General features: G+C 41.2%; 2 protein-coding genes across 4 annotated transcripts in view; one reads left to right on the plus strand and one right to left on the minus strand.

The window, feature by feature from the left end:
* Positions 1-4,270: 4,270 nt before the first annotated feature.
* DDIT3 (DNA damage inducible transcript 3) lies at positions 4,271-15,818 on the plus strand. Of its 2 annotated transcripts, none has more exons than XM_058169663.1 (4): positions 4,271-4,410; positions 6,934-6,985; positions 11,765-11,929; positions 14,841-15,818. In XM_058169663.1, exons 3-4 carry the CDS (start codon positions 11,789-11,791, stop codon positions 15,267-15,269), a joined length of 570 nt encoding a protein of 189 aa, XP_058025646.1. In that variant the 5' UTR covers positions 4,271-4,410; positions 6,934-6,985; positions 11,765-11,788; the 3' UTR covers positions 15,270-15,818. The 2 variants fall into 2 exon arrangements, with proteins under 2 accessions (XP_058025646.1, XP_058025647.1); XM_058169664.1 differs by having other exon boundaries at positions 14,844-15,818.
* MARS1 (methionyl-tRNA synthetase 1) overlaps positions 15,696-16,467 on the minus strand; it is a 34,889-nt gene continuing 34,117 nt past the window's right edge. The window contains exon 21 of one of the 2 annotated variants that reach the window (XM_058169661.1): positions 15,696-15,983. In XM_058169661.1, coding sequence (XP_058025644.1) covers positions 15,855-15,983 — 129 coding nt within the window. In that variant the 3' untranslated portion in view covers positions 15,696-15,854. The remainder of the gene's footprint in view (positions 15,984-16,467) is intronic. The other variant, XM_058169662.1, reaches the window with a different exon arrangement.

A 16,467-nucleotide genomic window follows, 5' to 3' on the forward strand; every position in this document is an offset into this window, starting at 1 on the left:
CCCTTTGGGTTGCTTCGAAGTCCCGGTGCGGAAAACGGAGCGGCACTCGCGGCAGTAAAGCCTGTCGCCTGTTGTTTGCGGCCTGCCTTGCCTTGCCTTGCCTTTGCCCACTAGCTCTTAAGATGCTCGGAAACGAACTGCTTGTCTGGAAGGCGCTCGCAGAGGTTTGGGCTGCCTTTGGGAAGGACCCGATCCCGTACCGCAGTGATCTTTTAAATGGGAATGAAGGATGAAGTCCTTACAGGGCCATCCTTGTTTTGCCTCCCAATTGATAGAATTTGTGTGTACTGTATATGCAGCTACATTAAAGTCAAGGTGGTCTATAAGATGATGGGAACCGTAGATGGTAAAAAGTTATTCTAGGGAATCTTCTTCCTCGTTCTGGGGAGAAAAGTAGAATCCAAAGTTGTTCTACCACAATGGGCAGAAACTTCCAAGGAAGCATTAAAAACGAATTAATGTAAGTTGCCTAAAGTCACAGGTACGAGATGGGTGGCTATAGAATAAATATACAGATTAATTTAACTACGATTCGCTCAACTAATCGACTGTATTTGGATAACTTACTGGAGTAAGTGGGGGATAGCAGGAGAAAACGTTTGTCTCCATGCCTGTGCTGATAACTTTCCAGAGGCATCTTACTGACAATGCCGCAAACAAAACCCTGAATAGAATTCTCACTTGATCCAGCAAAGAAGCTCTTTTTCTTTGGACAAATGAAAGTGCCATACAATCCAAACTAACAGGGAAGGAGCCTACAGATTCTCCTGCAACTTGTCTCAACCTCAGAAGTTGAGGTAGACAATTAGCTGTTATGTAATAATTGATAGAGATCCAGTGCCATGTAATTTAGCTTTTTTTCTTAAGCGCTCTGAACTGATAATTCACTACTGTTTGACTTATGGTTGTGCATTCAAGAGATGGTGCAATTGAGGTGTACCAATACCAGATACGATTTTAACTGGGATTTCAAAGGTGGGACGCTCTTCAGATGTTTTACTAATTTAACAGAACAGTTTCGGGTTCTGGATTTGACTCCCAAAACATGCTTTGAAGGCAAGAACATGACAGCCATCCAAAGTGCTGCATAGCCTATGATCTGTTTGACATAGATAGAGGTAAAAAGCTGTACATATTCAGCTAATTAAGCCTGAGCACAATTGGATGTTAAACATAAAGAAACCGACTTGAAGATCAAAACAATACATATCTTAATTATGAAAAATTTAATAGGACAATAGAAATATATGCAAAATATACATTAAGCAGACATGGGATCAAGGAAAGATTTTTCTCATAAGAAAAAAATGTTAAAATGCATAAATAGGCAATTGTATTGGCAATGGCATACCACCAAGCACGGTAAATTATGATTTGTGGTTCTTAGAAATGGAGCAGAAGCTGATAAAAAGTTATTTCATATTAAATAATTCAAAGGAAAATTATTTCTACAAGACTTGATGATTTATGCGCCATAAATCACATGTAAGTCTAATGCACTGTCCTTCACAGGCATCCAACAACATTCTGGCCAAAATAAAAATTTTGTCTTATACAGGTAGCCCTTGATTTAAAATGGTTTGTTTAGTGGCCATTCAAAGTTAAACGGCACTGACCGTTTTTCATAGTTACCACCTTTGCAGCATCCAAATTCTAACAATTCTAACAGTTTGGCAACTGGTTCATATGTATGACCTTCACTGTATCCCAGGGTCACCTGATTCCCTTTTGCAACCTTCTGACAAGCAAAGTCAATGGGAAAGTCAAATTTGCTTAACAACCGGATTACTAATCAACTGTAGTGATTCACTTAACAATTGTGGAAAGAAGTCGTACAATGGGCCAAGACTCACTTAACAAATGTCTCACTGAACAACAGAAATTTTGGGCTCAATTATGGCTGTAAGTTGAGGACTACCTGTACCATATATGTATTGAATAAACGTGTCCCATACAGACATCAAAAGCATTTCTGAACTGCTTTGGGAGGAAGACTCTGGATGAATTGCAACAGAAACACATCTGAGTTGATTAGTGGTCTTATTTGTGAACAGATGTCAAATATATAACATACAGTATAATTCTATGTAGCAAAACTTTAATGTAATTCTCATATAGGTTATTAATGTTCCCATTCTGCAATGCTGTAATTATGACAAAGAGCCATATTTTAATGTGGATTTGTATACTAGACTTTTAGGCTCAAGTCTATAAAATGTTGCAATTGTATAGTAGGGTACACAAGAATTCTTTAGAAGTTCTTGTGGAAGCTCTGAAGGTTCCCTGATAGCTTGGCCACCTCTACTAGACATCCCTTTAAGCAACACTGTGAGAGAAAACTGTATATTAGTGTGTATTATAGTGTGCACAAGAATTTCTAGGGGATATAAGCTGTGCCACTGGTAGAATATGTCAAATTTTTCAGCTTTCAATTTCCAAACATTCAGGGTTCTCAAAAGTTGTGGCGTGCCTTGGGGATTGTAAAGATATTTTGGTTACTTTAAAATAATTTAGATGTGCTTGACAAATAACTACCTAAATATCATAACTTTTTAACATTTTGTTTGTTTGTCGGGCCTGACTAGCATTTTCTGCAAACAGAATGGCACCATAGAATGTTTTGCAATTCAGAGCTCTACTTTCAATGCTATTTGTCAGGCAAAATGATATATGTAGAGGTTTGCTGATGAAAAACTGAGATTCTGGCTCACAAACATAACAATCAAATGAAATATCAAGTTATTCAAATTACACTGCCAATAAAATAAAGGTAGCTTCTCTCAAATTCATTTTCAAATGAAATAATCATAATATTCCAGTTTAAAAATTCAGGTCTTTTTTCTAAATCCGATTATTTGTTTTATATTAATTACTTGCAATTGCATTTTTACGAAACCTATTCAAGTGGCCTGAATCCCTTGAATGAAATCCATTCAAGAGTCTAGTATTTTGCTACTTGATACACAGAGAAGTTAGGCTTTTTCATATTGTTTAAAAGGATAAGTCATTTTGGTAACCCTATATGGGCACAGTTGGAAGTAGCCTGAATTTTTGTGCCAAGACCAATTTTGACACACTTACCTAAAATATTTTCTTTTCTAGACTAATATATAATTTTTATGTCTCCTTATTGTTTTATTAGTTTGTTCCCCCTAAACAAAGCATTGTTAGAATTGGACAAAGTTCTGTTGTCTCCTTTCTTTGATTAGATCTGAGGTGGAAAGACACACTATCCAGATATACACTTTTTTGGTGATCGCTTCTCTTCCCCAAGAAATTGCTTGCTTTTTATTTGAGGTGCAACTTTTAGATGTGACCAGTTAAAATGACTGGTTTAAAATGTTCTGATTAAGAAGAGCTTATTACAGACAGCAGATTGTTTTCAAAACCGAAACCATTTACAGGAGTTGGGCTTTCTGGAATTCCTATATGGCATCATTAAAAACCAAGGGAGAGAATGCTTTTTCTTCACAACTCTCGTTTTATTCAAAAGCAAATGCATACACACAGGCTTACTCCTTTCAAATCCGTGCTATTAATCCAGTATCTTGAACCGGCAGCTCTATTTATTTCATTTACAATACAAAAAAGGCTCCCCCCTCCTTTTCAGGTGATGATAATAACAATAATAATAATAGGATAGAGTAGAGTAGACTAGAGTAACAATGGGCCGAGTACCGTATGTGCGAGGGCACATCAGGGAAGGCCCTGCAGCTGTTTCCCCAGGGAGAACTGGCCCTTTAACCAAACGGTGGGCGTGGCGTGACGTCATAAAATATGATCAGGGGGCCTCCCAACGTAATTCGGCCTAGTTTACTACTGGGAGACTTGGGCACAGGCTCGTTGCAGGAGGGGGCGGGGAGGGAAAAGAGCAAAGGAAACAAGGCCGGCCCTGTAGGGGATCTAGCAGGGCCAAGGTCAGGACTCCGGCCTGGGCTTTCGCTACCGTGACCGCCAACGGTTGCCAGGACATTGCATCATCCCCAGCGCATGACTCACCCACTTAAAGACTCGTGACCCTGAAGGGAGGGGGGGACATTTCGGGAGGAGTCATTTCCGGGTGCGACGCGGCAGTATCCACCGCGGCGGAGCTGCGTCACCCAACCCTGGAGAAGGCGGGGCGTAGCGAAAGGACGACGACGGCCCATTGGGCGGCGGCTCCCTTCGCTCCGCCAATGGAAAGGCGCGGCGTCGCCCATTGGGCAACAATGGCGCAAGGGTTGCGTCAGGCCGAGAGGGGCGGGGCGCTCTCTTAGAGATTTCTGGTGACCATCCCGAGCAGGAGGCGGGAGGAGGCATTTGGGAGCCGGCGAGAGTCGAGAGCGGAAGACGATGAGCCGCGTGAGGAGAATGAGCCGCAGCCAGCAAGTTGGAGAGAGGATCGCGGGCGAGAAGGGGCCGCGTGGGAAGGTGCGGAGCCTGGGAGCGGGGAGAGAAGCGGCTGGCAACTCAGGCTGCCTGCGCTTAAAGAAAGCACTTTTCGGGCGCCCGATGGAGGACGGTTTGCAATGAGCTGGAGTGAAAAACCCGTAGATGCGCGGCAGCGGGTCCAGCGCTGGAAGCCGGGCTCCGCTTTGCAAGATGCGCGGCACTTTCGTTGCCTGAACCCCTGGCCAAAATTGCCCGGTCCCTTTTCTCTTCTCTGCCCGACCGCTAGTTGGAAAAAGCTCGTTTTCTTGCCCTTTTCCTGCAGGGTAGCGATCCTGGCTTTTGCCGGGTCTGCTTTCTACCCAGAGAGATCAGAAATCGAGGGGTAGCTTTGCTCATCTCGTCCACGCTCTGTTTTAACATTTTAAACAGAACGGGCTGTAAGATTTGTGTATACTATAGAAAGATGGGGAAAAGAGTGCGAGTCTATTTTTTATTATTATTAAACAAAAACACAGTTTCATATGAAAGGGATATGGGGGGGGCATGTTGTAAAACCGGTATATGTTGTACAAGGTATTGAGGATTCCCCCCAAGCAACTTCCAATTTCCTTCCTAGCAAATTGGAGTGAGGGACCCAGATTGCCAGGGTGAACTTAAGAATGGTAGCTGGGGTTTTTTGTAGTGGAGCCAAACCTCCTGCTTTTCCTGGCTGGCTTATTAGTTTCCAGTGCGGAGAAGGGAGAGCTGGTGGGGCTTGTTTTCTAAAATGATTTGAAACTGTGGGCGCTTGGCCAGCTCAGAGGCTACATCCTTTCCCACAGCTGTGTGTTGGCTGTGGCCTGGCAAGCGACCCTGAGGACATTTTTTTAAATAGCAAGCTTCCCCCACCCATCCCATTGGAAATGAAATCCTGCCTTGCTGAGAACTTTGAAGACTTTATCAGAATTTATTAAACGTCTAAAAGGGATGCATTCTTGCCAGTAGCGGATGTCGCAATGCTGCAACATTTCCCTGAAGTTTGGAAAGTCCCCCCCCCCCCACTCTGGTTACTTGGAATGCCTGTTTCTCTAATTCCTCGGGGACCATTCTCCTGCACACACATAAACATACATCTTTTCCACTAAGCTGCATAACAGTTCTTAGATCCCTAATTCTCCTAGTTTCTTGCATCACTCGGGGCTGATGAAAACCAGTGGTGTGTCCCCAGTGCCTGGTGTGTTCCTGTGGGGTTCAATGTAGCGTTGCTGCTTTGCTGTTTGATTTGGGGCATTGCAGAAATCTCTGTAGGAGATGCATGGCTAGAGTGGAAGGCAGCCATCCTGGTTCCTGCTGCCCTGGGTGTTAAAGAGTACAATCACATACTCCCAGTGTCCCTGTCCGTGAAGCTCATTGGAAAACAACAGATTTAGAGTATGATGCATGTAGAGAGTATCAGGTTGTCTGGGTGGAAGGGATTTTTTTCCCCATAATCAAATGAGATTTCTTTTGTTCGTATTTTACTAAAAGGGAACCTCTAACCACTTAGATTTGTGAAGTTTAAATTCTGATTGTTACAAGTGTAGGCATTGTCTTATTTGGTCTGCTTGCAAGTGTCTTCTCATTGGCAGTTTAGCATGACCCCATGTTAATTTGGCCTCCTCTACTTTACAAGGTGGGGATGGAATGAATATAACTGTTTCTGATGCCGAATTCAGTTTAAAAAGGGTGAGCTGCATCCAGATGTTTTTCCATCTGAATTTGCCCTTTTTAATTAAAAAAAAACTTATACTGGTTGGAAAACCAGTATAAAAACTTATACAGGGCCTCTGGTGGTGCAACAGGCTAATGCAGCCTATTATTAACAGCAACTGCTTGCAATATTGCAGGTTCAAGTCCCACCAGGCCCAAGGTTGACTCAGCCTTCCATCCTTTATAAGGTAGGTAAAATGAGGACCCAGATTGTTGGGGGGGCAATAAGTTGACTTTGTATATAGTATACAAATAGATGAAGACTATTGCTTGACATAGTGTAAGCCGCCCTGAGTCTTCGGAGAAGGGCGGGATATAAATGCAAAAAAAAAAAAAAAAAAAAAAAAAAATGCATCTAAAAGAATTTTAAAAAATGGTTTCGAGTATGAGATGCATAAACGTGCTAGTTCCAAAAAGCCTAAAGGCCTTAATAATTGCATTGGCTGCATTCTGAATCATGACACAAAGGGACATGTCTGTCTCTGGATAAGAGATTTGCCCAAATCCTGTTATTTAGAAGCATCTAAAATATATTGAGATTCTCTGATGGTTGAGAGAAAAAAGGAACTAATATGCAACATATAGCTAATTCATGAGCTTGAAGAAGAGGATAATGCTTTGGTAACAGCAGCAGCAGTTCCCCGTTTTAAAGGATAGGAGTGGGAAAAAAATAGTAAAGGAAATTTGTGGTGCCCCCCATTCTACTCTGCTGTTTAATGTCAAAGGACAAATTTGGGGGTGGGGGTGGGGCTTTCCTTGGTTGGGTGTAACATGTTGATGATACAAGGCATCCTTTTTTACTAATAATCACAGACTTTTCTCTTATTCTTTCAGTTTCGAACAAAAAATCGCACGCTAATACATCACCACACTTGAAAAAAAAAAGGTAAGAATCCAAGAAAAGCAGGTTGCATGGGGGGGAAAAGCTCAGGAGAACTGTATTAAACTTCAAATAGATTCAGTTTAAGAAATCTGCATTTTTGAGAGCAAGAACTGTTGAATACAGTGGATTTGCTCCAGAATAGACATGTTTTAAGATTGTAGAGTCTTCGGGCTTTCAGGCCTTAAAGGTAAGCCAGGTCAAGAAACAGGTCGTGGCAGGGATTCTAGGAATACTCTTTGTAGGATAGAATAACAAGAAAGCCTATCTTAATTTCTCTACCTTATTTTAATTAAACAAAATCAAGCTTGAGTAATTTCTCATCCCTTTCTCCCTGAGTTTCAGTAATTTTTTTCTGAAAGTCATCCTGCTTTCACAGTTTGCTCATTTCTTCTTCATTTCCTTATGTATATAATTATCAATAAGGAATTTGTAGAAGAATACAAATTTTGAAAGACAAACTAAGGAAAGTAATGTGGATGAAAAAGTGCAATGAAAGAAATAGCAAAGAGAAAGAAAAAAGCTGTAAGGAAGCAACTTTCAATCTTCTTAACACCAGTTACAAGTACCTTTAGAGTTTGCCCTCTCTCCATAAGGTTACATCACCATGTCCTCCTTTCCATAGTCTACCCTTTCTAATCATCGGTCACAAGTTCATTTTTTTTTCTTTTTTCAGCAGAAAGTCCAAAAGGACTTTCCAGTCATTGACAAATGTAGTTGTTGATATTTAATCAAACAAGTCAACCTCCGCTAATTCTGTCATCTCTATCAGCCGTTCCTTCATTGCGCATATTTCAGAGTCTTTCCATTTTTGTGCCTATCTCAGTCTTCCTTAATGCTTTTCTAATTGTCTGTCCATTAGTCTCAACAAGAATTAAGTTCTGGTTTTAATTGAATATTAATCTTTAAAATTTGTGGTATTGCTATGTATACTTGAACCCAAAATTTTCTGGCTGTTTTGTAAATCTACCAAACATGATAAAGTGACCTTTGTGCGTTTCACATTTCCAGCATAAATTTTTCTCATTCCCAAGTCAGATCTAGTTTCCTTCATCATGGGATAGGCACAGTGAATTGGGTTCCCATGCTAGTACACCAAGGAGGCACCGCATGTCTTTCAGGTTTGGGATTTGAAGTTTTGACATTCCCCCCCCCCCATTGTCATGTGACCACATTTTGGGTGCTCAGCAACCAGCCTACATCATGACTGTGATTGACATTCCCCCCCCCCCGCTCCCCGAAACCAGGGAAAAAAATCCCCATAGTGAACAATGGGCTTGCGTAATGACTGCAGGATTCACTTTACATCCTCTGCAAAAAGATCATAAAATGCTGACCTGCTTTACAACTATCACGACAGCGACCAAAATTGCAGGCTAAATTATGGATGTAAATCGAGGATTACCTGTGATTTTTTCAGGAGTGTCCAGCATTGCTGATCTTTATAACCTAAAGACTATTACGTTTAGCAGAAAAGTTGAATTAAAAAATAATAATGTATTATTCAATTTCATTCATTCACTCTTTTAAAACTGGTTTCTTTTCAAGGCAGTTACAGTTATACTGTAAAAATACTTATGTTCATTTAGAAGAATCTGTAAACCAAGCTCTTCATAACAATAGTAATGTTCTTACAGACACAGATGTTAACATAGATTACTTACTGTTCTTTTTTTGACACCCCCCCCAAACTGGTGTATTTATATTGCACAGTATAATCTTCTATCTGTATAATTTACAAATATTTATGTCATCATAAATGTCCTTAAGATGCTTCAAATCTCTGTTGTTCATATGGTTGTTATCAGTTATCTGATGAGATACGCCTAGAATGGTGGGCTTATTCATGTAAAGTATTTGGGTCAGTGGGGAGGGCATACATATTTATGTGAATTGGGGATACTGATTATCTGAAACCTTAAAGAGAGGAATCTTTTTTTATCTTTCAAAACAATAAATAATAACAACAACAACAACAACAACAGAGTTGGAAGGGACCTTGGAGGCCTTCTAGTCCAACCCCCTGCCCAGGCAGGAAACCCTACACATTTCAGACAAATGGCTATCCAACATTTTCTTAAATTTTTCCAGTGTTGGAGCATTCACAACTTCTGCAGGCAGGTTGTTCCACTTGTTAATTGTTCTAACTGTCAGGAAATTTCTCCTTAGTTCTAAGTTGCTTCTCTCCTTGATTAGTTTTCACCCATTGCTTCTTGTTCTAGGTGCTTTGGAGAATAGTTTGACTCGCTCTCCTTTGTGGCAACCCCTGAGATATTGGAACACTGCTATCATGTCTCCCCTAATCCTTCTTTTCATTAAAGTAGACATACCGAGTTCCTGCAACCGTTCTTCATATGTTTTAGCCTCCAGTCCCCTAATCATCTTTGTTGCTCTTCTCTGCACTCTTTGTAGAGTCTCAGCATCTTTTTTACATCGCGGCGACCAAAACTGAATGCAATAATAAATGCCCTGGAACAGAGAATCAATATGGAACAATGTAGTTTGTACTTCGAAAGGCACTTTAAAACAAATAATTGGTTTTTGTGGGTTGTTTAGAAGAAACAGTCATTTTTAAAGGTTTTGCAATTGTTTCTTTGTGAAAGACAATGCGAGTGCTTTTCACTAAGAATATTCTAAATGTCTTTAAAATTAGAGCCATTTTAGTGGAGGGATTAAGGTAATGGACTAGAAACCCGGAGCCTTCAAGTTCTAGTCCTGAATGGAAGTCAGCTGGGTGACTTTGGGCCAGTCGCACTCTCAGCCCAACCCAGGGTGGTCGGAAATCACGGCAATCTGCTCATGTTCAAGTTGTCACTGCTTGGCTGTGAGAAGCTTACATAAAAGGCTAGGCTTTTTTCAAGATGCCTGAAATTTGCTTTAGTGGTCCAATATGTTTCAGAGTATACCTCACACAGGAAAAGCTAATTGGACACAGAGGCGCTCTCTGCCACCTCAAGCCACTATGCAAGCCTTCACTGCTCAGTTATGAGTCACTTGTTTTGGCAAACCTGCCTGTGGGTCTGTTAATTTGCTCATTCAGAGCCTGCAAAAATGGATGGAGCCTTCTGCTCTGAGCATGTCCCAGCTGGCCTTAAAGCCAAGGAGGAAAGAAAAGTCCATGTCTGAGACGTAGGAAGGCTTGGCTAGCCTTCCCAGCCTGTCTTGTGATGATGACTCACCTCTTATTAGTGCAGGAGGTTTGATTTTGCTAACCTCTGCCCATAAGGGCCGGTTTAGCTCTGCCTGGTAAGGCCTGTTATTAAGAACACAAAGCCTGCAATTACTGCAGGTTCGAGCCCGGCCCAAGGTTGACTCAGCCTTCCATCCTTTATAAGGTAGGTAAAATGAGGACCCAGATTGTTGGGGGGGCAATAAGTTGACTTTGTAAATATATACAAATAGAATGAGACTATTGCCCTATACATTGTAAGCCGCCCTGAGTCTTCGGAGAAGGGCGGGGTATAAATGTAAACAAAAAAAAAAAAAAAAAAATTGTTACGACATCTGGAATACCCTTAGTTTTTCCCCCTGTGCAGCATGACTTGAATACAGTATTGAATTCAGAGCTTGAATAAAGTACAGGTAGTCCTCGACTTGTGACCACAAGTGAGCCCAAAATATCTGTCGTGAAGTAAGACATCTCTTAAATGAATTTTGCCCCACATTTTACAACCTTTCTTGCCTCATTTCTTAAGTGAATCACCGCAGTCGATAAGTTAATAAATTGGTTGTTGACTGAAGCTGGCTTCTCCCTCGACTTTGTCAGAAGGTCACAAAAGGGGATCACGTGACCTTGGGACACAGTGAAGGTCATAAATATGAACCGGGTGCCAAGCACCTGAATTTTGATCACATGATCACGGGGGAATGCTCCAAAGGTCATAACTGTAAAAAACGATCATAACTCACTTTTTCCAATGCCGTTGTAACTTTGAATGGTCACTAAATGAACCGTTGTAAGTCGAAGACTTACCCAAATGTAAAAGATGGATTCCAGGTCTGACACTTGTATCAGCACACAGCAAGTATATGGAGAAAACACAATTTCCCTGCCTCAGTTTGTGTGTTTGTATGTGCGCATGTTTTTCCCAGTAGATCATTTAAGAAAAATCGATAAGACGCCTCTGAAATGGAATGCTTTGTGATTACATAGATACACGCTGCAGTTTTTTGCTTATATATATATCTACATTGTAAATATAATAGACCAATTTCAGTCCTATATCAAAGGTATTTTTACATTGGAAACTGCATTTCTTATTCTGAAGAAGTCCTGCACAGTTCAGAAGTGGCTTGTCAGGAGATATGGTCAAGTGACATGTAAGATGGCTGATGCCACCCCAGACCTTAGTGATATCAAAGAGCTGCTCTGCCTTGCTGATACGGTATTCAGCCTTTCCCCAACCTAGTTGCCCACTTAGGCCCTGCATTCTGGTTGGTTCTCCTAAGAGTGCTGCCCAATTGCAATTTGAGGTTGCTTCCCTCCCCCCCTCACAACCCATGTCTGATTTTACTGTTTCTCATTTAATTTTTGCTCTTAAATGGATTTGCTCTGCCTCAGGTACATTAAGCATATTTGTAAGGGCTCCTTTTGGCAACATGAGAGAGAAGATTTCCTAACAAGGTCTTCTACTTGCCCATTGTTGTAGGTGATCTGAATTAAAATGGAGCCCTGGAGAAACTTTTCTTTCTCCCAGAGCAAGTTTAACTTGTTGAGCTGTGTACAGCAATCCACAGAGATGTTACCCAGTTTTCTGATGGCACCTGTAACTTGTTATCTTTCAGAAGCAGTGTGGCTTTCTCTGAACCATGATGGCAGAATCCCTGCCCTTCTCAATGGGCACACCAGTGCCCACCTGGGAATTGGAAGCCTGGTACCAGGACTTGCAGGAAGTGTTGTCCTCGGATGTAGCCAACAGGGCAGACCCCTCTGGGGTTGGACAGGAGCAGGTGAGTCAGCTGGCTTTTCTTTGATGCTTCCAGGACTGTGGAGTCCTGCATTCAAGTGGGTGGTTGGGTTCTGTTATGGGCTGGCTCTATGTTGCACTATTTTTGTATCCTAAATCTGCATTGGAGGGATGTAGCCACTACCATCAGTAACAGATCTTGTAATCCTTTAAAACCGGGCACATTTGTTATAGCGTAAAACTACGTTCCCCGGTCAGGTGCCTTCCAGTTGTTCCCATAATTGTTCATGCTGGCCAGATTCGGGGAGTTGTAGATGCACACACACACCTGGAAAGCAAATAAGGGGAAGATGCCCTTGTATTTTATTTCATTTATGGTTCCTCCCCTCTATCAAGTGATGATCTGCAGAATTTTGTTCTAGAATACTACAGTTGTTATATTAATCTTTCAGGACTTTCATTTTTTTTCAAGTTAAAGTCTCAGTAAAGTCCAAAGAGTTATTAGACTTATTTCAATTTAAAAATGCCTGAGTAAATTGTAGCTTCTGCAGGTCTTTCTTATAATCTAAGCATGTGTGGTCAGAAGCCATTTGTAAATGTATAATTTGAGTAGTGGGCATATGGGAGTGTTCTTTCTGGCTGCTTTCCACCATAGCAGTGTTTCTCAACCTTGGCCTTTTAAGACAAGGACTTCAGCTTCCAGAATTCCCCAGCTAGCCATGCCAAAGTTGAGTAACATTGCATTATAGACTAATTGCACTGAACTCAGATTTAAGTAGATAGGTACAAGTAAGATGGTTCTAGTGTTTCATTGAGCTGCTTTTGATTCCTGTCTTTTCTGCCATGGCTCCTACCCTGTGGAACGTCAGTCACCCCCCATCCACCCCACTCATGCTGGTCCCAACCTATTGGTCTTCCAGAAGACCCTCAAAACATGGTTTTTGCTAATGAGTTGCAGGATCCCATGATAGAATGAAGCCTGTTAGATGATGTTAACTGATGGGTTCTTTGTATGTTTTGCAGCCATTCTGTCTTTTAGGGGCTTTTGAGTTGTGGTTTTTAATACGTTTTTATGTATTTTGTTGTCACATATGAGTTACCATACGAATCACTATGTGAGATGGACGACTTATATAATCCACCTAGCCTTTTGAAAAGTCCTGAAGACTTGGCTTTTCCTCCCAAGCATTGGGATAGAATGAAATGACTGCATGTCAGAAGCTTGGTTTGCTGCCAGGTTTTTGTTTTTAACATTTAATGGTTTTAATGTTGTTTAATTCTTGATTGGGAGCCATCCTCGGTTTGGTCTAAGATAGGCAGCTATATAACCATTTTAAATAGTGATAAATAAAACAGGTAAAAGGTGATATTTTAAAATGCACCATGCTAAATTTATAGTACTCATTGGTCAATCATATGTTCAGAAGCAAGCCCTTCAGTGCAATATTCCCAGTCTTCCAGAAGATTACTCAAGTGTGAGATGGACAGTATATAAATGTAATACATGTCTTGACTTGTTTAGTGTGCTTGTTGAGGTGTGTTGTTTCTTAAACTACACGACATCTTAAGCGAACACATGCCTAGGCTTGGACATTATTCTTTCCTTAGAAAGCTTATTATTCCACAAAGACCCTGTCAAATAATGCCATGAAATTTTAATTAGATGGGGCTGATATGGGGATATTTCTTTTATAATAATCATATTTTGATTTCTTTAATCCATTTGCAGTCTTCTTCCTAACTCCAAGAAATGCGAATGGAGGCAAGGGCTTAATACCGACATGGCTACAAGTATAAACTTTTACCTTCGTTATCTCCTGTCAGCCACCAACCTGGTTAAATCTCATTACTAGAGGTTGTGGCAGCATCCAGCTACACTACTAAGTGTGAAATTTTGGAATAGGATCCCCCATTTTCTCCAATCACAAGAGCCCCTTACCTCAGGAATAAACCGTCAGTCCTTGTTTAATAATCACAATTGGGGTCGGCAGCTTGGTCATTAAGCAATGTGAAACGGACTACTTATTTTACTTCAGCTTTTCTTTGCTTTACATGCAAACGTTGTAAATGTCAGGACTGGTCACAAAATTACTTTTTCATCGTCGTAACTGAATGGTTGCTGTGTGAGACGGTCGCTAAACAAGGGCTGCCTATGCACTTTATATTATATTGCTAGGAAGTAATAGGCATGGATTGGCTACTCTGCATTTGGGAGGTGTTGTTTTTGCTGTCAGATCTCACATGATGGAAGTTCAGTAACAAAGAGATTTGGTATCTCCCAATTTGTCTTGGTGGAATTATTTGAACCAAAGTTGGATATTATTCCATGTTTTTATCTGAAACTTTTATCTAAACTTTTGTATAAAAGTAAATACAATACAGGGCCCTGATGTGTTACATATAACTTCTTCCGTTTCACTACATGATCACTTTACCCTATACTTGGTTAGTTAAATATGCTATGTGGGCAAGGCAGCTAAGCAAATGGGGACTGCAGAGGAAGGAGGAGTTGTGCGTTATAGAATTTTCATAAATTCTCAGCTTGTGAACTATAGTTCTCATGACAGTGCAGGAAACTCTTCTAGATGCAAAGCAGATACTGAAATGCTGTATTCATGTTTTCTCAGTCTCCAGAGCACCTCTTGGAGATCAGATCCCAAATGCTGCATGACTAAAATCTTCAAATTAACTTGGACATTACAATGATTTATGTAATCCCCATCCCTAACCAAAGGACTGGGTGGATTTTCCCCCCCTCCCAATATATTTTCAAACTTGTGAAAAAGAACAGGCAGGAAAGGCAGCCAGCAAACAAAGCCTTCTTATCAGTTTGACAGCTAAGAAGGTTGTGTTTTTAAACTCCACTCTGCAGCCTGCCACAGGGGCTTATGGGAGATGGAGGCCAACAATACGGATCCTCTTTTAACCGGTCTCTTGCTCCATTTCTTTTTCAGAAGGAGTTCGATGGCTTTGATGGTGCTGCTCTCTTGTGGAACTTGGAGACTTCCAATTCCTTGGAGCTTAATGAGGATCAAATGATGGAAAACTATGAGTTGGAGCCTGATCTTACAGCAGAACTTTTGGAGCAACTGGGCCAGGAGCCCCCAGGGCCAGCGGAGTCCGATTCTAGCCACAGCTCTCCTATACAGACAGGCACAGATGACGACGAGGGAATCTCTACTAGCCGGAAGAGGCGGCAGAGCGGCCAGCCTCACGGTGGCAAGAGACAGCGTGGCAGAGAGCGGGAGCAGCAGAATGAGCGCAGAGTGGCTGAGCTGACAGCACACAATGAACATCTCCAGCAGGAAATACAGCGCTTGACCGCTGAGGTGGAAGCTACCCGAGCGGCGCTCATCCAGCGGATGGTGAGCCTAAAGACATGATGTGGTCCTGGGATACTTTCTCCACTGAAATGGTTTCTCCTTGCTATGGACCGAAGTGTGCAGGGCTTCATCCTTTCCACATCGAGTGACTGTGCAGCATGCTGAAAGGGGGAGGCACTTGCCGACACCTTAAAAGCACATCAGTGCCCTGCGACACTTTACTTTGAAACACATGTTCCTTTCTCTGAGTAGCCAAGTGGACTTCCCTTGCAGGACTGTACTCTGTATGGCCCAGATATTTTAGGCAGAGGAGATCCCTGACATTCCTAGAGACTGACTGTGGCAGTTGTGGAACTGACTTGTTTTTTTTTAATAGTTATATATGTTCTTTTCCTTGCAAGGAGATTGCAGGGAGGAATGTCTGCATGTCTCGTTTTGTACAACAGTGCTTTGTGCTTGTATAAAGAGCAATAAAATATTTATTTTGTCCTGTGTAATCCAACAACTTGAAGGTTCTGGAACTGTTCATGGGAGTCACAAAAAGACTAATAAAAGGAGAAAATTAAACGGGATCACAGTTGCTAGCAATTGTCACAAACCCCAAATGAACCTGAGACGTCTTGATTGTGATCACAGCTCCGCCGGTCACTTTTTCTGTTTCCCTTTTCCTTCTACCACATGGTGCTGCTTCTGCAGTTCCGTCAACTCTGAAACCACAGCATCCACTTGCTCTTTTCTGGCACCCTGGGCCTTTGTATGTTTTACGTGGTTACCCTAGATAACAAAACTGCAATGAGTATATATGGCAACCTTGAAGAAATTCCAAGTTAAAAACAACATAAGCTAAACTTTTCCTGGAAATTCAGACAGAATGTTTTCCTTTAATAACTTCTTAAAAAATTATCTATTATCATTTCAAAGAAAAGGAGAACAGAAATAATACTGGTAGAAAAACAGATTTGCATGGAAAATGCTATATTTCATATATTGTATGATGAACATTTAAGAGAAATATGTACATCTAGCCTAACAAAGAGAAGGATTAGGGTATCTTGATAACGGTCTTCCAGTATAGGTAGTCCTCAATGTATGACAATTGAGCCCAAAAGTTATGTTGTTAAATGAAAAATCTGTTAAGTGAGTTTTGCCCCATTTTATGACTTCTTGCCATATTTCTTAAGTGAATCACTGCAGTTGTTAGTTAAGTGAATCTAGGTTTTTCCATTGACTTTCCATTCAGAAGGGGATCACATGACTA

The sequence above is a fragment of the Ahaetulla prasina genome, chromosome 2, assembly GCF_028640845.1.
Source record: "Ahaetulla prasina isolate Xishuangbanna chromosome 2, ASM2864084v1, whole genome shotgun sequence".
Taxonomy (NCBI): domain Eukaryota; kingdom Metazoa; phylum Chordata; class Lepidosauria; order Squamata; family Colubridae; genus Ahaetulla; species Ahaetulla prasina.

Coding starts and splice junctions, on each gene's coding strand:
- DDIT3 (XM_058169663.1), top strand. CDS start 11,789: ATGATGGCAGAATCCCTGCCCTTCTCAATGGGCACACCAGTGCCCACC. Junction 11,930..14,840: donor CTGGGGTTGGACAGGAGCAG/GTGAGTCAGCTG, acceptor TTTCTTTTTCAG/AAGGAGTTCGATGGCTTTGA.